This window comes from Panthera pardus, unplaced genomic scaffold (assembly GCF_024362965.1).
Source record: "Panthera pardus isolate Hobbes unplaced genomic scaffold, ASM2436296v1 HiC_scaffold_27, whole genome shotgun sequence".
Classification (NCBI taxonomy): domain Eukaryota; kingdom Metazoa; phylum Chordata; class Mammalia; order Carnivora; family Felidae; genus Panthera; species Panthera pardus.
Window position 1 is genome coordinate 68,687,525 of NW_026526843.1, and position 21,208 is coordinate 68,708,732.

Genomic DNA, 21,208 nt, shown 5'->3' on the forward strand with positions numbered 1-21,208 from the left:
TGGAGGGCAGGAACTGCGTGTGCCGCTTCCTTGAATCTACCCCCCAACCATGCCCAAATTCTTAGCCCTGCGATTTCCTGCTTTCCACATAGTAGGAGCTAAAGTAAGCGTAATGTGGAGCGCCTGGGTGGCTTAGTTGGTTAAGCATCAAACTTCTGCTCAGGTCATGATCTCGCAGTTTGTGAGTTCAAACCCCACATCAGGCTCTGTGTTGACAGCTCAGAGACTGGAGCTGGCTTTGAATTCTGTGTCTCCCTCCCTCTCTGCTCCTTCCCTGCTGTGCTCTGTCTCTCTTTCTCTCTCAAAAATAAATAAACATTGAAAAAAATAAAGTAAGTGTAATGTTCAGCTGTTCAAGCGAAACAGACACAAATACCTATTGTGACAAACAAGCAGTTATTCCTGAGTGTTCACATTGCTTGTTAAAAACATACATTTGGGGTGCCAGGGTGGCTCAGTTGGCTAAGCACCTGACGTTGGCTCAGGTCATGATCTCACAGTTCGTGAGATGGAGCCCCACATCAGGCTCTGTGCTGATAGCACAGAGCTTGCCTGGGATTCTCCCTCTCTGCCCCTCACCTGCTCATGTGCACTCTCTCTCGCTCTCTCTCTCTCGTAAAATAAATAAACATTTAAAAACATTTAAAAATGTTTTTTTAAATGTTTATTTTACTAGGGAGAGACAGCATATGACCAGGTGAGTGAGCACTGTAGTACGTCAGCAATGAACCACGGGAATCTACCCCCAAAGCCCCCCAGAGTGCACTGTATATACTGTATGTTAGCCAATTTGACAATAACCTATATTTAAAAATACATGTATATAACTTTCAAGTACTAAAAAAACCCCCAAAACCCATACATTTCCCAAATCCAGTGAATCCAAGTCTATAAAAGAGGGGGACTAGGTATCTGTATTTTTATTAGCATGCCAGCAGATTCCTATCACCAAGTTTGGGAAATGCTGAAAAAAGCCACACTCTGTGGTCAGAACAACCAGGTTCAAATTCCAGTTTTGGAACTTCTTGGCTATATAACTGGAGTCTCAGTTTTCACACCTGTAAAATGAGAATAATGTGTACTTTGTAGCATTATTTAAAGGATTTAATCCCAATTTAAAGAGAATAACAAAGGCCCAAATGCACAGATGTTCCCTAAATGTTAGTTTGCCTTCATCCTAAAGACACTAGGGAACTAGTGAAAGCTTCTGAGTAGCTTATGTCCAGATCGTTGCTTTTAGCTTTGACCCCCTCTGCAACAACCAGTCAAATGGGTGCCCCAGCCTTTTCTGTAACACCTCCAGTAACAAAAGATCAAATTTACTATCCCCGGAAGCAGTCCATTCCATTTTCAGACAGTTTTAATCATTAGCTCTTTCTTCCTTCTGTTGAGCTGAGATCTGCCTTGGGTGACAGAACAAATCTAATCCCTTTTCCACATGACAGGGTGATGCAATTAACTTAGATAAGGAAATTGAGGAGCAGTAGGTGTGGAGGGGGGTTCAATTTTGAACACACTGCTTGTTTGAGACACTGTGGGAGCGCAGCTTCATGCACATGCCCAGCAAGTAGTTGATATGCAGGTCTGGAGTTCACTAAAAAGATCAGGGATGTCATTTATACAACAACAGGATCTGAAGCTGTGAAAATAAATGACATTGCCATTTAGGGGGCAGAGCTAATGAAAGGTACTGAGGAATGGTTAGCAAGACAGAAAGAGAGCCTTTAAAGAAGCAAGTAGGTAATTTGTGGGAACAAATGTGGTGAAGAGGTCACACCAATGGCAGAGAATCAGTGAATCAGTCATTGAATGTGATGACTAAGAGGTCACCGTGGATCCCTGATGGAGCTGAGCTTCTGCTCCTCCGGAGCCTTCTGGACTTGCTTGGAACCACACCACCATGCTGAAAAGCAGATGCACACTTCCTTTCCTACCGAAAGAGAGGTGATTTGAAGACATAGCAGGAGTAGGTACAGAGGACTCCAACATTTCCCAACATGGATTTAAGATGGACTTCTCCAAATAAGGCTCCCATGCTCCTATCCTTTGGCGAAACACTGCCTAGTGCAGACCCTCCTGGAGATGAATCACAGTAAAAGACTCTGTTTTCCTCTTTTCACATGGCATTGGCCCAACTTACTGAACCACTGATTTTGCACACAATACTTAACATCTTGTGGAACTAGTGTTTCTTGGCACATAATTCAGCAAATGTGGTAAACAGAATAGAGATAACAGTTTAAGGGACTACTAGTATCAAGGGAATGTTTTTCTTTTCTTTTTAAGAATGGAAGAAACTTGAATACATACTGAACAATAGGGACGAAGTACAGCATGGAAGGCCAAACAGGCATGAAACAGCACAGAACAAGCCAGGCTCTGGTAGAGAGGTTAGCTTAGTGAAAGACCTCTGCTCACTGCTTTAGCCATAAAATATCATTTCCCTTGATTAATTCTAGTGATCACAAATGTTCATTGTTCTAAACAGTACTTACTCTCCTCAGAGGACACTGATGTTATCTAGATAAGGTTAGGGGCAGATGATATAAACTGTATAAACTGATTTGCTAGAAACAGAGTGCAGTCTCCACCCTCCTCCCCAGAGTTAGACATGATGTATCTCTTCCCCAGGTCAGAGAAGGCTGTTCTAAGTCTTTTAGGTGTTCCAGGTCAGGAGCTAATGCCCCAATCCCCCTACCCAGGCAGGGAGAGCTCTAGTACAGGATAGGTGGAGAGAGGAAATCTAAAAATAAAGCTCTCTGAAGAAACTGTCTTGCCTAAAGAGCAGCTTCCCACGCACCCTGGAGTGCCACATCTGCGGGGGCTGGCAGCACGGGAACGGAACAATCCTGACCAAGTCACATAAGTATTACCCTCTTGCTGGGGGCAATACCACATTTCTGATTCCCCCGTCAGTGCCACAGCATCTAGGCTGCAGACCCAGAGCAGGGGCTTAGTGACAAAAAACAGAAGACTGAAAAGATCATCAGTGACTGGCCCAGCCTTCCTCCAGCTCTCCTCCCTTCACAGCAGGAGGTGAGCACGGCAAATGTGAAGAAAGCTGCTCTCAACAACCAGTGAAGTTGAGGGTTCATTTTTTAAAAAGAACCATGAAGGGTTCTAGTGGGCTTCAGACTCAAAGCTGGGCTCCCTTGGCTCGGCTCTTTGCAGTAGTGTCAGGGACTACCAACTGAGGGAAAAGAACATCAAGCACCATGACAAGAACTGCAATTAGCATTTATATCCACTGGCTAGCATCGAGTCAAACCCCAAAGACAAACCAGTTGTCCCACTGCCAGGCAATCAGCAAATGTAGCCTTCCTTCCTAACCTCCCCCAGCATGTATCAGAGGCCACCAGAAAAGTTCAACCCAAGAGTTTAATACAAGTCCACACCTAAGCATTAAACACACACACACACACACACACACACACACACACACACACACACACGACTATCTCTGGCTCAGGGGAGGAATCCCACCACCTCTTACTCTAAGGATTTTAACCTTGGAGAGATACAATATGTACTTGCACCACACTGTTTGGAGTTTTGCCAAGAAGCTTGGACAGGAAGAAGAAAACTATCCCTAATTCTAACGAGGAGTCCATAGTGTTCATTTAGCAGTCCAACTCCCCAAGAGGTTTGTACTTTGACCTGACAAAGTATCATAATGGGCCTCAAGGGTCAACAGCTCAACCTTGGGCAGTATCTCAGAATAGCTTTCAGCAGCAATACACTCAATGCTATATATCCGTTCCCTCTACCCACCCTTCCTGGGAACCATACACCATTGCATCCCATGTCCCATGATTCAGATACAGCAGACCAGCACAGCAGGGAGCAAGAAAACACCATTAAAAAAAAAGAGACCCTGGGGCACCTGGGTGGCTCAGTCGGTTAAGTGTCTGACTTTGTCTCAGGTCATGATCTCGTGGTTTGTGAGTTTGAGCCCCGAGTCAGGCTCTGTGTTGACAGCTCAGAGCCTGGAGCCTGCTTCAGATTCTCTCTCTCTCTCTCTCTCTCTCTCTCTCTCTCAAAAATAAAGACATTAAAAAAAAAGACCCAGAAGCAGCAACCTGTCAGTTTTTGGTCTCCTGTAAAAGACCTTCGACCAGAATAGAGTGATAGCTGATATGCTCAGATACAAATCCTGATGTCTACTATGCATATGTGGAAGGGAGGGAATGCCAAGCTTTCTCCTCAAATCACAGAATGCAAGCAAAGGACTCTGAACATTTGAGTGCTATTTGAATACTGACTAGCAATAATCACTCAATAGTCTTTTACAATTAGAGCAAAGTGAAAGTTTCTCATACTGAGTCATTCATGAGCAAAGAGGAAGAAGCCAGTTCGTAAAAGGGAGAAACACTGACCATAAAGTACACAACCTGAGCATACAGTACACAATGTTGCTTTAGTACTGGGAGTACACACTCCCTACCCCACTAGTTAAACAGGAAGGGCTGTGTTGGCACAGAGCTCCCCTCGTGCAGCACAAGGCCTGGTGCTCAGAAGTGTGACTTACCTGACATACAAAGACCTCTTCTCACTTGTTCGGAGGGACCCAGACCCAGAGCTCATGCTGCTGTTCATCATTTGTTCTCGCAAGTCATGTATCTTCGATTCAAAGCGACTGTACTCTGTCAGGGAGACAAGGGAACAGACAGGAAAAGAATGAACCCAAGAAACCGCACCAAGTCTGTGTGACAGTGGCTAAAGAGCCAGGAGGACACTTGACTTCAAAGCAGCCACAGCCAACAGTCAGTCTCTGCTTTGATAAGTAGAGTCCTTCCTCCAAGCACAGACTTCTTTCCAGCCCCCAACTAAGAGAAAGAAGAAACACACCTGAAAAAGGAATAACATTTAGACATATCAAATGGAAAAAGCTTTTATCTGCCTTGAAATCTCATGTATCATTAAAAAAAAAAAACAACAACACACAACAACAACTGGAAAGCGCTCCAGTGCAGCCTTCATAAATCTTTGGAGCAGGGCACTAAGGCCCAAGGATAGCAGATGGGAAAGGAGACTTTCCCAAAAAGTGGATTGCAGAGAACAGATGGCCCTGAGACACAGGGTGGAGGGGCTGGGAAGGACCTGAGGCCATTAGATCATTGTTAGGCAAGGGAGATGACTGGTTTCCAGATGACTTTGTTTTTGGAGGTTGGGGGGGGGGGGTGGAGATTGAACTCATGACACAAAGGTAAAAACAAACAAACCTCACAATCAGATAAGAAAATCTTCCCTTTTAACAAACAGGGTCTTTGGTTTCAGTAACAAACATTAAAACAGAAATTCTCCCAAACCAAGAAATCTGCTGTCACCTCTCTCCTCCAAAATCATATAGTCCGTGAGGTTGTAAGTCCATATGCCCAGCTTTATAGGCCACTAATACCATCACAACAGCCTCGAAACAGCCTTATCACTCTGGAAAGGCAACTACAGATTTACACCGAACTTAAGAAAACCTGATGGAGGAAAGCTCCCTAACCGTACAATTATTTTAAGAGGCTTTTTTATAGGGATGCTTTGCTGTGACATTCTCCTAGTACATTTAAAATATGATATTCACCGGGGCGCCTGGGTGGCTCAGTCGGTTAAGCGTCCGACTTCGGCTCAGGTCACAATCTCGCGGTCCGTGAGTTCGAGCCCCGCGTCAGGCTCTGGGCTGACAGCTCAGAGCCTGGAGCCTGCTTCAGATTCTGTGTCTCCCTCTCGTTCTGACCCTCCCCCATTCATGCTCTGTCTCTCTCTGTCTCAAAAATAAATAAAACATTAAAAAAATTTTTTTTTTAAAAATATGATATTCACCTTTTTATTCCCCCTACCCAACACATACACAGTATTTTTTCAGGTCTGTACTGGCTGCATAAAATGGGATATATCTAAAGCACAGGCTGTGAAAATGGTAGAAAATAGGCATACCTCATTATGACAAGATGATTTCAAAGGAAAACAGAACTGATAGTTGGGGTTGAAGGTTGTGGAACTGTTTTAAAAAACCAAACATATTTCCAGGGAAAAAGAATTCCACAAAAGCATTTTCATGCACCATAGAGGGCTGGCAAGAAGCATCCCCATCTAGTCTGTATGACTCTACAGGCAGAAAACAAAACACCTGTTCCAACACCTGACACTCCCCTTCCCTCAGCAAAGCAACCTGACCTTCAGCCGGCTATAAAGGGAAATGCTAAAAAGCCTTAAGAGGATGGAAGGAGTTCTAATTCACACAGATCCTCACCAAAGTTTCTTTTTGTTCACTCTGGTACCAATGAAGCCAACCCGCTAAATCCATGCCATTTAGCCATTTCTTCATTCATCACACACGGGTGTTAATGGTGATTTGTCCTCATTACCTACTCCAGTCCCTGAAATCCTGCAGGAAGCAGTTAAGTCACTGACTCACTCATTAAGTGTTGGGGGAAAAAGACAGCAGCTGGACAATGTCCCCGATCTGAGGGTTACAAGGCAACACATCAATATCAATGAGGCGTCGCAATCTAAATGCAGAGGGTGGTGACCAATCTGTCATAGAAACCCTGGACTGCCCAAGAGTGCAAGTGCAGCAGCGGGGCCGTCTACCTCTCTGCCTGCCTGGGGAACTGGCCCTACTCCAGAGCTCAGCCCTCCACCCTGGCCCTCTAGTTGGCTCCTTTCTGGTCGTCCTCCTCACTCAGTCCTCCTCACCCGCTAGGAGGAGAACTTGGTGAGACAAAGAGATTTCTGACCAGGCAGCTCTTTCTTGGGGAAGATAAAGTAGAAGGCAGAAATGTGAATTGAACCCAGAAAAAATAGATAACAAATCTTTTTTTAATGTTTATTTATTTTTGAGAGCGAGAGAGCACACAAGCAGGGGAGGGGCAGAGAGAGAGGGGGAGACATAGAATCCAGAGCTGGCTCCAGGCTCTGAGCTGTCAGCACAGAGCCTGATGCAGGGCTCAAACTCATGAACCGTGAGATCATGACCTGAGCTGAAGTCGGACGCTTAACCAACTGAGCCACCCACGCACCCCAAAAATATATATCAAATCTATCCGTAAGCCATTCTTCCCCCATCTCACAACTTGTTTATGTATTCCCTTCTTTGGAATTGACTTGCCTGCTGAACTCCAACTTAGTAGCAGGTCATTGCAGTTGCTTAGTAACTATGTTTCTTTAAAAATCCTTTAAAAAACAACCACCAAACCACTATTTCCTCAGAGCTCCTAATAGGAGGTTGATAATGCTGGGCCAGAGGGCCCACTTAAAATAGACTACAGAAAGAGAACAAGGCTGTTGCTTTAAGAGATCCACTTTCTGTTTTCTATGTGCTACTAAGCTTTCAAGTCTATTAAATTGTGTTTTATTCATTTTTTTCCCATTCAGATGAACCCTTAGACTTCCAGCCTACCCATCAGTCTCTGGCTTTTATTTGTAGAATTACCTAATGTCCACCAAGCACAAAGTAGCCTCTGAATAAATGATTGTTGGGTAAATGAGGAGCAAATTAGAAAACTGTGCCCAAGTTGGTGCTTCTGTTCTCAAACTAATAAACCTAATGGTTTATTTAACTGATGGCTGCCAGTTTCACTGAGGGCTTGGAAAGGTAGTTAAGAAGTACTCCCATTTACTTTTATTCCCAAGGTTAACTGGGGGGAGCAATTGGGGTGTATGGTTTTTAAACACCCTTTTGTGATGTTAATAACCCACAGTGGGCATCTGATTAACAGACTTTGTGTATAACAAAGAAAAAAATAATTCTAACAAAAAAAACCCATTTAGAATAGTCTTAAGATAGATAGTACCTCATCTTAATATTAGAAGCATCATTTTCTAAGGACAAAAGCTCCACTTAAAAAACATCTGAATTCTCAGATTCTGTGTCTCCCTGTCTCTCTGACCCTCTCCTGTTCATGCTCTGTCTCTCTCTGTCTCAAAAATAAATAAATGATAAAAAAATTAAAAAAACCCCAAAACATCTGAATTCTGAAACCTCACAGTTTGTCAAGGTCCCTCCTCCCCTCTTCCACTTATAACTAATGAAGCCATTGCTGGAAGGCATCTCTTAGGCTGAAGTCACTGCCTAGTCACTGCCCACCGGACCAGCCTCCAACCCAAAGGTCCCCACTTCAAATAGGCTACTTTAAAGAACCAACACTTATTACTTAACTCTCAAGTCTACTAAACTGTGTTTTATTCATTTTTCCCATTCAGATGAACCCAATCATTTGTGACCCACAAAGATATCCACAGTGAGTCATCACTCCCTTGTTCCCTTTGCTAATCATGGAGAGAGAAATGAGGGGGTGGGGGCACAATCAGACGTCATTCCCTGAAACAGGGTTTCTCACTGACCACCTGGGATGCCTCTGAAAGATCAGGATTTTGGATCCAACCCCAGACGCACTGACTCAGAATCTATTCAGCAGGCCCATGAATCTGCATTTTCACCAAACATCAAGGCGATTCTGATGTCCAGTTAAGTTTGAAACTGCTGGTCTTGGCTTACAAAATTGAGTTTTGTTTTGTTAGTTTAGGGAAAAGATAAGGTAGCTATCCTGCACTGTGTATGAAAAGGAAGATAGGGCAAGAGGGCTGGAAAATTCTCAAAAAAAATGGCAATACAATTGCAAATCCCACGGGAAAGGAAAGTGCTAGAGGCCTCTGTCCAATATGCCTGCAAAGAAAGCTGATGAGTTTTACACTTTTTTATAATAGTAGCACATGATTTTTAAGAATCTAACTTTTTCCTTTAGACATTCCTATATCACTACCCCACCCCACTACCCAAAAGTAACCAGTTAGTATTTCTAGCATGTATCCTTCTCAACTTACTTCCCTGTATATATTATTTATATACATATATTCACAACTCATACAGATTCCCATAAATCAACTTTTTTTCATCCTCTAATAAGTCATGGAAACCCATCCATGTCACTACATAGAGATCTATATCATTCTTTTTAATAGTGCAGAGTATTTCATATTATAGATAGAGCATAATTTATTCAGTCATATCCAAACTGATGTGCATTTAAATTGTTTACAATTTTTTACATTTATTTTTATTTTTTATTTGAGAGAGCGTGTGCGTGTGTAAGCATGCATCAGGAGAGGAGAGAGGCAGAGGGGGAGAGAGAGAATCTTAAGCAGGCTCCATACTGAGTGCGGAGCCCAACATGGGGCTTGATCCCATGACCCTGGGATCATGACCTGAGCCAACCAGGTGCCCATAAATTGTTTACAATTTTTAATATTACCCCCAACGCTGCACTGTATATTTGAGCATTTCTATAGAATAGATTTCTCAAAGTAAAACTGCAGGGTCAAATTATATGCACACAAAAACATTTGACTGGCACTACCAAACTGAACCCCAACCTTCTGAAACCTTTATGACTGGAAGTGAGGATAAATTGCTATTCTAAAGCTTCCAGCAGCTTTTCTGTTTCTGAAGAAGTAGAGGCAGAACCTACCTTTGAGGATAGATTGATCTTTTTTGTGTGGGGAAAAACACTTCAATGAGACTTTTGGTTTGGCAAAAATAAAGGCAAGATTGTATTCTGGAATGGACATGGACAAAGACAAAGGGGAATCTCAAATTTTCTCCCTGCATAATCACAGAAAAGATCAGCCTCCTGTGGGTGGAGCTGCTGATTCAAAAGGCTTGTGCTACCACCTATATGATGCTCTACATGCACTCTGGAAATACTTACCTCTAGACTTGACCACTGTGCTTCCCCTACTTGATAACCTCCCTGTTACTATAAGCAACACCCCCTTTCCCCTGCACACAACCAGTGTTTCCTCAAGTACTGATGATGTTTGCTCCTAATTGCTTCCTCAATCCACCTCTTTCTAAATTTCACTGTTCTTGCCTTACTGTTGATTTTGCCTCTTCATTTTCTCTTGATTATCCTGAGTGATAGAAAGAAGCTATTCAAAGATTTTAAACAGATGACATGATCAGGGGTGTGTGTGTATCACATTGGCTATTGTGGGGAGACAAAGTGTGGTGCCTCACATGTAGATTTAAGTTTCTTAACAGCAAAGGACCATGCTTTCTCTTTTTCTCTAGTTCCTACAGCCCCTAGTATAAGTAACCCCTGCTCAAAAATGTCCAGCTTTGGAAAGCTCTCTGTTCGTTCATTATTAGACTAGACAACAGTATTCAGGAGAAAATTCTTGGGTTAAGAGCCATCTCTTTTGCCAGCTGGTCCTAATTTTGGTGTCTAAAACAACACAAAAAAATGATGGATTTCTTCTTCATAATAGTAGTATGAAGGAATAGTTTAAAGAAGGCCAAAGAGCTGAGAAAGCCTAGAGCAGGTTCCAAGAATACTGAATAAGCCTGAGTAGAAGGTAGAGTATGAACAGGGGAAGGTGGGCGGCCAGATTGTAAGAGTTTGAGATAAGAATTTTTTTTTTAAGTGTGTGAAAGGCATGGATGGATTTTATTTATTACCCTATATCTACAATTTAATTTGAGGTAAATAAAATATAAGCAACACATAAAAATGCCTATTTCTGCTACCATGTAATATAATTCTCCATCGTGAATATTGTGATAAAGCTAGTGAAAACTCTATGCCATCACGTACTCTAGTTTCTCATAGCTGGTATTTTACAACTCTCATTGTCCGTGAAATCCCAACACACGTAAGATTCTCCCATGAAGGGTGCAGGACTATCAGAGGGCGCAGAATCAGCTCGTGGACCCCTCCCTCCCCACACTGGAGCCTCAGTGTTACAAGTCGAGATCTAAAGTAGCGAAGGCAATGGAAATGCGTGGGGCCTGACTAGATAAGACTTTTCTTACTAGGCTAGGGGAACCACTGTCAAGTGTTTAAATAGGGACGTGATAACAATCAGAACTAGGTTTGGGGGAAGATTATTCTGGGAATGTAATATAGAATGGAGGACAGAGAGAAATAACAGAGACCAGAAACCTCTTCTAATAGAGACAATGACCTGAAAGGCCTGACACAGCAGGGGGCAATTGAGAATACAAAGAAGGAACAAGAATCAAGAAATATGTTGGAACTAAAAGAGATAAAATTTGATATCTGATTGAAGGAATGGATCAAAGGGTTCTGAGTTTTTCCCTGAAAGACCAGGAAAAAGTACAATAACATCAGCCATAATAAAGAATAGTCATCATGGCCTCAAAATCAGCTATCCCTTCTCCAGGCTAAATATTGTTACTTCTGTAAGTATTCTTCATCTAACATGGTTTCCAGACCCTGTACTATTTCTCCCTTTTAAAATCCAGTACCCAGAATTTGTGATGTCATTTCCTTTACAAAATTATAAGCTCCTTGATGTGGTTTTTGTTTCCTTCTCAAAGTTTGGCAATCGGCACCCTTGTTGAGTCAACAAACTTTTATTGAATGTGTTAACTCATGATAAAGATCTGACAGGACAAACCCGGACACTAATTCTCAGTTCTGGCTCCTCGGGAACTAAGGTAAGAAAAAGTACAAAACTTTCTCCTTCCACCCACCCAAAAATGCTAAAAACTGGCCAACAAAACCACAAAGCATTTATGCAAAACTCTGACATGTCAGAGGTTTCAAGATCTACTTAATAGCCTAATAAACCATCAAAGGGGATTGAAACTGCAATTTTCACTAATATGAACTAGACACACATCCAAGCCTCCAAATCCATCTCCCCTCTAAGACTTTGCTCTCAAATCCATCTGCTTTCCTAATGACAAAATTGTCCTCAGAATAAAAAATGACATTTGTCACTAATTCAGAAAAGCTGAAAGGGGCTCAGTTTCTCAACCCACAGAACATTTATTTGGGCCTATTTGATTATGGGTAGGAAAATGTTGTAGAGATAGGAAACAAATGGTACCAACAAAGGGTGCTTATTCTGCGTGTGGTATAGACTACCAATTATTTGAATGACGATAGAAAAGGGAAATGGTACAAAATAAAATAAAAGCCATGCCTATCAAATGTGGAAATGACAACAAAGCTGGGGAGACAACTGGATGACAGACTTTAGACACACGGACTGTGACAGGTAGCAACAGTAGGAAGACACACAAAAAAGAAATGTAACTTCCTGACCTTGAGTCCCCACACAAATACTAGGCAGGGAAGACAGGGCTGAATAACAGCATGTATATTGATTAGCTAGAAACTCCAAATAAGTTGATAGCTGCCCAAAGGCTCATTTATTCTTACAGAAGTACAGATGTTCAAATCTCAAACTCACACAGCTCTTGTTTGCCATTAGCTGAGCTGCCATGAGCTCAAGGGAATCACCCATTGTGAAAATGTACAGAACTGTGGTGGAAATGAAACAACCACCTCATGAGAGTCACAGATTTTGATGAGTATGAATGGTATGTTAGGTTTCTACAGTTGCCTTTGGAGTGCAAACCCTCAGGACTGTTTGAATTACAAGCATCTGTCTCAACAATATAGCTCATGTTTTCCAAAGAAATGGATGGAGCTGAAAGTAAAATAAGTCCATCAGGAAGATATCTGTCATTATGCAGGTAAGTATATGAGTAGCCAAACAGCATGTTTCTACAATCACAAACTGGTCTCTAGAAAAATAATATGAAGCCTATTGCTTGGGTTAGTTTTTATTTTTTTCATTTTGATTTTGTTTTTAGTTATTTGAAAGAAAGGGAGAGAGAGAGTGAATGAGGGGCAGGGGGGTGGGGGAGAGAGAGAATCCCAAGCAGGCTCTGCACTGTTGGCGCAGAGCTCGACGCGAGGCTTGAACTCACGAACTGTGAGATCATGACCTGAGCCAAAACCAAGAGCTGGACGCTTAACCAACTAAGCCACCCAGGTGCCCCTACTTGGGTTAAGTTTTTAATTATGGGGTCTACTAATTAAAGAATCTAAGACCTCTAAAACTAGTCAATTCCTCAGGTCCCTTCTATTTTTGACATAATTATGATTTTATGACCAAGACAATGAGGTCTATAAGGAATCAAACCTAGGATGAGTCTAATTTAATTTCTAAATATGATCTATAAGAAGGAAATCTTCACATCTGCAAATAATCCTAAATTCTCTGGGTCAAAAATAATACCAAATCAATGGGTAGAAATTGCAAAAAATTTTTTTTTCTTAAGGCTATGTGAGAGGCAGAAAAGTGGCAAAGAGGCCTCAATATGAGCAAATATTGCTTGAAGGAAAATAATTTCTGCTCTACTTTTAGAACGGGCTCAGAACTATGACTAACCCAGAACAGACACCTCAGTGTCATTGTTCTCGTCCCTGCACTGCCACAGTGTGCTTCCTCAGCCATACACACACATAGCCAGGGTTCTGGATAGCATCCTGATACTGGAAATGAAATAGAAAACAAGACATGCCAGATTAGCATGCCATGAAAGATTCCAGTTTATCCCTATATAGAGACTGGTTGTCTCTGTCCCCCAAAGAGCTTACTGAGGATGCAGGAAGAGCTACTGAGTGAAAGTGCTATAGTATATAAAGGTTTCATGACATTCAGCCACCTGGTCTGAAAATGAGTAGAGTGAAAAATGCTTTGATCTCACATCAAGCTAAGAAAAAGTCATTCACAGAACCTTGCCATTGGTCCTTATCACCTATCCCAGGTGACCCAGCAGACTGGGGTAAAAGCCTCAAATAGGGCCTTTTCTCTATTTCAAAGGAACTTCATGTAGTATATTCAACTGCAAGATTAACAAAGCCTTTAGCTCCTTTACCCATAAGTCAAATTGTATGTAAGAACCACCCCAAGACAAAAACCTCATCCAGAAAACATGAGAATGAAGTCAGAATATACCTTCCCCTGCTCTCAAGGTAGTGGGTAATCTCATCCTCAACAATCTTTCCCACATAACAGAGATGCTACAACATGGTGACTGAAACACAACATTTTATGACTAAGCTTGCTAACCTGAGTTAATGTTAGCAGATTTCTACATTTTACCAGGTCAACTGAGAATCTAGAGTCAAATGTTCTTCAGAGTAGTCACTCTGACAGGATCACAAATCCACTGGTAATCTTTATTGGGGTATCAACTGATTTTCTGGGTCAAGTTTCTGTAGAAGGAACCCAGAAAATGGGACCTAGAGAAAGCCTCTTCCTGTTAATGTGGTCATCTGTGGCCACTTTTCAGTAACTGATAATTCCAGAGTAAAATATTACAGAAGAGAATAAGAAACCCAAAATCCAAATTGCGTGTGTGTGTGTGTGAAATAAAAGATTAAAGTGGGACTTCAAAACAGTAGGGAAATGATGTTTTATTTATATGTAATAAATGCTACTGAGGGGGCACCTGGGTGGCGCAGTCGGTTAAGCGTCCGACTTCAGCCAGGTCACGATCTCGCGGCCCGTGAGTTCGAGCCCCGCGTCAGGCTCTGGGCTGATGGCTCGGAGCCTGGAGCCTGTTTCCGATTCTGTGTCTCCCTCTCTCTCTCTGCCCCTCCCCCGTTCATGCTCTGTCTCTCTCTGTCCCAAAAATAAATAAAAAACGTTGAAAAAAAAAAAATAAATGCTACTGAGGAGCGCCCAGGTGGCTCAGTCGGTTGAGTGTCCGACTTCAGCTCAGGTCATGATCTCTCAGTCTGTGAGTTCGAGCCCCACGTCGGACTCTGTGCGGACAGCTCAGAGCCTGGAGCCTGCTTCCGATTCTGTGTGTGTCTCTCTCTGTCCCTCCCCGACTCACACTCTCTGTGTCTCTCTCAAAAAAATAAATATCAAAAAAAAAACCACTACTGACATAACTCATTAAACATTTGGAGCAAAAATAAGGTACTATCCTGCCTTACATCATAAATAAACTCTAGGCAGGTTAAGGTTTTAAATGCAAAAACAAAAACATTAAATAACTAGAAGAAAACAAAGGTGAATATTTATTTTCTGTCAGGATAGGGAAGGCCCTTTTAACCTACAGGTAGACACTAAATGCATAAAAGACAACAGTGATAGGTTTGACTACATAAAAACATAAAATATCTACACATCAAACTAAAAAGGCAAACTACAAACTGGGAAAAATCTTTGTAATATACATGACCAAGAATTATTATTCTAACTACATTTAAGCTTTTACACATTCATAAGTACTGATGGGGGTGTCTGGGTGGCTCAGTTGGTTAAGAGTCCAACCTCGGCTCAGGTCATGATCTCATTGTTCATGGGTTTGAGCCCTACATCAGGCCCTGCGCTGACAGCTCAGAGCCTGGAGCCTGCTTCAGATTCTGTGCCTCCCTCTCTCTCTGTTCCTCCCCCACTTACGCTCTGTCTCTCTCTCTTTTTCTCAAAAATAAATAAAACATTAAAAAAAATGTTTAAGTACTGAATACACCTCAGCAGAGAAATGGGAAAAAGGTGTGAACAGGCAATTCACACACACACAAAATGACCAATGAACATATACATACACACACACACACACAACACACACACACATTCAATTCTATTATTAAAAAAAGAAATAGGGGTGCCTGGGTGGCTCAGTTGGTTAAGTGTCCAACTTTGGCTCAGGGCATGATCTTGTGGTTTGTGAGTTTGAGCTCTACATTGGGCTCTGTGCTGACAGCTCAGAGCCTGGAGCCTGCTTCAGATTCTGTGTCTTGCTCTTTCTCTGCCCCCCCCCTTCTCTCTCTCTCTCTCTCTCTCTGTCAAAAATAAACATTTAAAAAAGATATAAAACTGCACTATACATGATAAAGTAAAATTAAAATATAAGTTAAATAACATTTTTTACCTATCAAATTTGCAGAAATTTAAAATAATACTCCATGTTAGCAAGATCTCAAACTACACACTCTTTATACTGTTGGTGGAGGTGGAGCCTAATTTGGCAAAATATATCAAAAGTCTTTTTTTTATTATTTATTTTAGAGAGGGAGAGAGCTCAAGTGGGTGAGAGGAACAGAGGGAGGAAGGAAGAGAGAGAGGGAAGGAAGAGAGAGAGAATCTCAAGGAGACTCCATGCTCAGTGCAGAGCCCAATGTGTGGCTCGATCCCACAACCCTGGGATCATGACCTGAACTAAAATCAAGAGTTGGATGCTCAACCAACTGAGCCACCCAGGTGCCCCTCTATCAAAGGTCATAAACATGTTCATACCCTTTGGACCAATAATGCCGCACAAAGGAATTCATTCTGAAGAAGCAATACCAGATTCACAAAAGTCTCATACAAGGACATCCATCAGTGCTATTTATAAGATAAAACTTGGCAACAACTAATGTCCACCAAAGGGAATGGTTACAGGAATTATGGCAATACATGAAGAAATATTACTTAACTAGTAAAAACCATTTTAGTAAGATATTCATGACATTAAGTTAAAAGAAAGGATACAAAACTGTCTAAATTCAATGATTCCAGTCTTGAAAGAGATTCATACATATTATATGATACATAAAAGTTTGGAAGGAAATAACACCAAACATATAGCCACAAATACACAGACATAAACTGGTTATTTCTGGAGGTAGTTTTACAGGTGATTTGAATTTTTTTTTTTTACTTTGTATTTTGCTATATTTTCCAATTTTCTATAAATCTGAATGCCATAGTTTTTTTAAAATTTTTTTAATGTTTATTTATTTTTGAGAGAGACAGAGACACAGTGTGAGTGGGGTAAGGACAGAAAGAGAGGGAGACACAGAATCTGAAGCAGGCTCCAGGCTCTGAGCTGTCAGCACAGAGCCCAATGCGGGGCTCGAACTCATGAACAGCAAGATCATGACCTGAGCCAAAGTCAGAAGCTTGACTGACTGAGCCACCCAGTGCCCCCCAAAATGCAATACTTTTATATCCAGGAAAATATGAATATAATTTGAGGACGGTGGGGAGGCAGACTGAATAGGACAGGCCCAAGGACAAAGTCAGGATGCACAAATGTATTAGAAACTCCCCTCCACACTGCTCCTGGCTCATTCATCATTTTCCTCTGGGATTGATCATTTAACCAGTTGCAGACAAATCCCCTTACACATATTATCACCTCACATCTTATTCAAAAATGGACCAAAAAAGTGTTGCCAATTCCTTGCCAAAACTTAGATATACCACATCTACCCTATTTCCCTGATCTACCAGTCCCACAACCCTGTCCCATGAAGGCAATCTGGCCCGTCTGACATGACTTGTTCGAACCTGGTAAACCAATACCAGTTCTTGTGCTTACTATTTCTGAGTGTTTACAAAATAACACTTGATAATCTAGTCTGGAATTTAACCCAAGATTTGCAACATTCTTCCTCCTTTTTGAAAATCTGAAGAACATGTATGTAAACCAGACCCTTAATGTATTTAAATAAAATTTATTATTATATTTACATAAAATATATTAATTTTCTTCTTTTGGTCTATTCAAATTTTTATCATTAATTTCATCAAGTGGAAAAACTCCCAAATCTTTAGGGCTCTTGTTTTTTTTAAAGATATCTAAATTCAATGAAAAGTAAACAAAGGTCCATTTCAAAACAATGAAATCCTCATTACAGAAAAGAAGAGGGGAAGACAAAACCCTTATTAAAGCAAGACCGTTATTAGCTCAAGACTTTGTGATTCAATAACAGTCTAGGTACAAACAGAACTGTAAATTGAATTTTCAACTCAATTCCATTTATCTAACACAAAATTTGAGTTAGAAGAAACATTAGAGATCATTTTGCACAGTCCCCTCATTTTAAAGATCAGAAAATTGAGGCCCAAAGAGGTTGACTAGCATAAGATCATTCAGCTAACTTAACGTCAGAACTAGAATCCAGGGCCCTGGCTCTCCTCCTCCAAGATGATTCCCATAGAATTTAATGACCGTGTGTGTGTGTGTGTGTGTGTGTGTGTGTGTATGACATATATAGCATATAAATATATATATTAGCATATATATGCACACATAAAAATAGATTTATATATGTACACATATACATATATTCTTAACATAAGGGAGCAAAAACTGTATTTTTTAATTTCAGTGACAATGACAAGCCCAAGTTATTCTACTTCTCCTACTTCTCTAAAACAAGGAAACAATTTCCCTATTACAGAATATAAGGCTAAACCTTTAAAGAAATCAACAGTGTAAGTAACACAGTCAAGATTTCAACAAGCAGAATGCCTAACTAGCTCAGTCAGTAGAGCATGTGACTCTTGATCTCAGGGTTATGGGTCTGAGCCACATGTTGCGTACAGAGATTACTTAAAAAAAAACTTAAAAAAAAAAAGATTTCGACAAGCAATACACTGAATTAAAAGGATTATCTTTAATTTTTAAATTGTTTTTAAGTTTATTTTTTTTTTAGCGTTTATTTATTTTTTGAGACAGAGAGAGACAAAGCATGAACGGGGGAGGGTCAGAGAGAGGGAGACACAGAATCTGAAACAGGCTCCAGGCTCTGAGCTGTTAGCACAGAGCCCGACGCAGGGCTCGAACTCACGGACCGTGAGATCATGACCTGGGCCGAAGTCGGCCACTTAACCGACTGAGCCACCCAGGCGCCCCTAAGTTTCTTTACTTTTGAGAGACGAGAGACAGAGCATGAAGAGGGGAGGGGCTGAGGGAGAGGGAAACACAGAATCTGAAGCAGGCTTCAGGCTCTGCACTGTCAACACAGAGCTCAACGGTTGGGGGTAGGGAAGGCTCAAACTCACGAACTGTGAGATCATGACCTGAGCCTAAATCGGAGGCTTAACCAACTGAGCCACCCAGGCATCCCAGGAAATCTTTAATTTTTTTAATGTTTCTTTATTTTTGAGAGAGATACAGAAAGTAAGCAGGGGAGGGGCAGAGAGAGAGGGGGACAGAGAATCCAAAGCAGGCTCCAGGTCTAAGCTATCAGCACAGAGCCCAAGGCAGGGCTCAAATCCATGAACCACGAGATCATGACCTGAGCCGAATTCCAACACTTAACTGACTGAGCCACTCAGGCACCCCTAAAAGGAAATCTTAAAAAGCTATAACTAAATAAGAATTCATTCTCATTACTATATATTATTGTAATCATTCTACAGTATCAGTAAAACTGATGTTTTATAAGATTTTGTCTCAAACCATCAAACAAGGCCAAGAAAGCATCTGTCTAGCTAAGTGCAGAATGCTTTGCCACCTCTAGTTACCATGTCCCTGGGCTACATGGAATACAGAAAACCCCAGCATAAACACACATATCTGTATATATAAAGTTCAGCCCAGGAGGCAAAACTGGAAAGAAAGCTAACATTTTTTCTCTTCTAAGGTTACATACAGGGTAGGCCTAAAAGGGTGCAGCCACTTTGGGAAAAAGTTTGGCAGTTCCTCCAAAATATTAAATGTTAAGTTACCTTATGACCCAGCAATTCCATTCCTAGGTGTGTATGTATACGTGTGTGTGTGTGTGTGTGTGTATCTCCAAGAGAACTGAAACTATGACCACACAAAAATTTGTCCATGAATGTTCACAGCAGTAATAGTCAAAGGGCAGAAACAACTCAATTGTCCATCCTGATGATGAATACATAAACAAAATGGGATAAAGCCATAGGGTGGAATATTATTCATCCATGAAAAGGAATTAAATACTGACACATGCTACAACAGGGATGAACCTTGAAAACATTATGCTAAATGAAAGAAGCCAGACACAAAAGACCACATGTGGTATGACTTCATTTATATGAATCAGCCAGAAAAGGTAACTTTATAGAAACAGAAAGTAGAATAGTGGTTGCCTAGGGCTAGGGGAGGGGAGAAGTTGGAGGAAATGGGGAGTGACTGCTAATGGGACAGGGCTCCTTCTTGGGGTGAGGAAAATGTTCTAAATGTGATTGTGGTGGCAGGTGCACCACTCTGAACATTCCAAAAAACACTGAACTGTATGCTTTAACTGGGTGAATTGTAGGGCATGTGAATAAGCTGTTTTGTTTTTAGGTAGGCCCTATCACTTTTATCGGGTCAGCATTCCTAGCTAAAATTATCTACACCCAAGACTTCAGCCCCTCCAGCACACAGTGATAAGAGTGAAACATAGTCCCTTACCCTCCTGGTTCCCTCTAATCACCTGAGTAATAACATAGTTGGCCCGCTCTGGTCTTGAGTCAATTTGGAAACAGGGTGAGAATCAAATCAGGGGCTCAAGCAAAAGCAAAAATGAATGGCAAACAACAAGCATGCGAAAAGATGCTCCATGTCACTAGCCACTGGGGAAATGCAAATGAAAACCCCAAGATATTACTTCAAACGCACCAGGATGGCTAGAATCAAAAAGACTACCACTAACAAGCATTGGTGAGGATGTGGAGAAAGTGGAACCCTCACTCTGCTGGTGGGAATGTGAGGTGCTGTAGTTGCTATGGAGAACAACCCAGCCATTCCTCAAAAGGCTAAACATAGAGTTGCCATATGATCCAGAAAGTATACATACCCAAAAGAAATGAAAACACATGTCCCTGCAAAAATTTGCATGTGGATGCTCATAGAGCATTATTCATAATAGCCCCAAGGTGGAAACAACCCAATTATGTCAGATGATGAAAGGATAAACAAAATGTGTTGTATGCATATAATAGAATATTATTCAGCCATAAACAGAAATGAAGTACTGATATATGCTACAACATGGATGAAACTTGAAAACAGTTTTAAGTGAAAGTAGCCAGTCATAAAAGACCATATATTATGTGAACCCATGTATATGAAATGTCCAGAATAGGTAAATCCATAAGAGATGGGAAGTAGATTACTGGTTGCCTAGTACTAGGGGAGATGGGGACATGGTTACAGCTAAAGGGTATAGTTTTCCTTCTAGGTTGGTGAAAATGTTCCAAAATTGATTGTGGTGATGGCTGCAGAACTCTGTGAATATTCCAAACACTACTGAATTGCAACCTTAAATGAGTGAACAGTAGGGTCATAAAAAAAGGAATGATAAATACGACTTCATTTCACTTGAACAAATAAGAAATGCCTACTTACTGAATTAATATTCTTAAACCTGCACACATTTGCTATCATAGTCAAAGTAAACCAGCTCCCACCTTTTTGTTCCTCCCGGGTTCCCCCACAATACCATTTTGTAGCAGACTTCCTGAGCCCACTTGCCTTTTTTAGGAGCCTGTAGGTCTCCCTCAGGCCTCCAGCGGCTGGTCTACTCCCTGGTTACTTCTTCCTTTGGTGCAGGAGTTTGGGGCCATCAGGACTAAAAAGCTGACATTTGCTAGTTGGTTTTACTCCATTTGTTAACAGCTTCTGGCACCTAAAGAGTCTCAGAGCAGTACCTTC

At 41.3% G+C, this 21,208-nt stretch overlaps 1 protein-coding gene across 7 annotated transcripts in view; it reads right to left on the reverse strand.

Moving 5' to 3' along the window:
* Positions 1-21,208, reverse strand: part of DLG3 (discs large MAGUK scaffold protein 3) — a 58,091-nt gene that overhangs the window by 22,585 nt on the left and 14,298 nt on the right. For all 7 annotated transcript variants that reach the window (XM_019428646.2, XM_019428644.2, XM_019428642.2 and 4 more), the window contains one exon: positions 4,529-4,643. In XM_019428646.2, the coding sequence (XP_019284191.1) occupies positions 4,529-4,643 (115 nt within the window). The remainder of the gene's footprint in view (positions 1-4,528; positions 4,644-21,208) is intronic.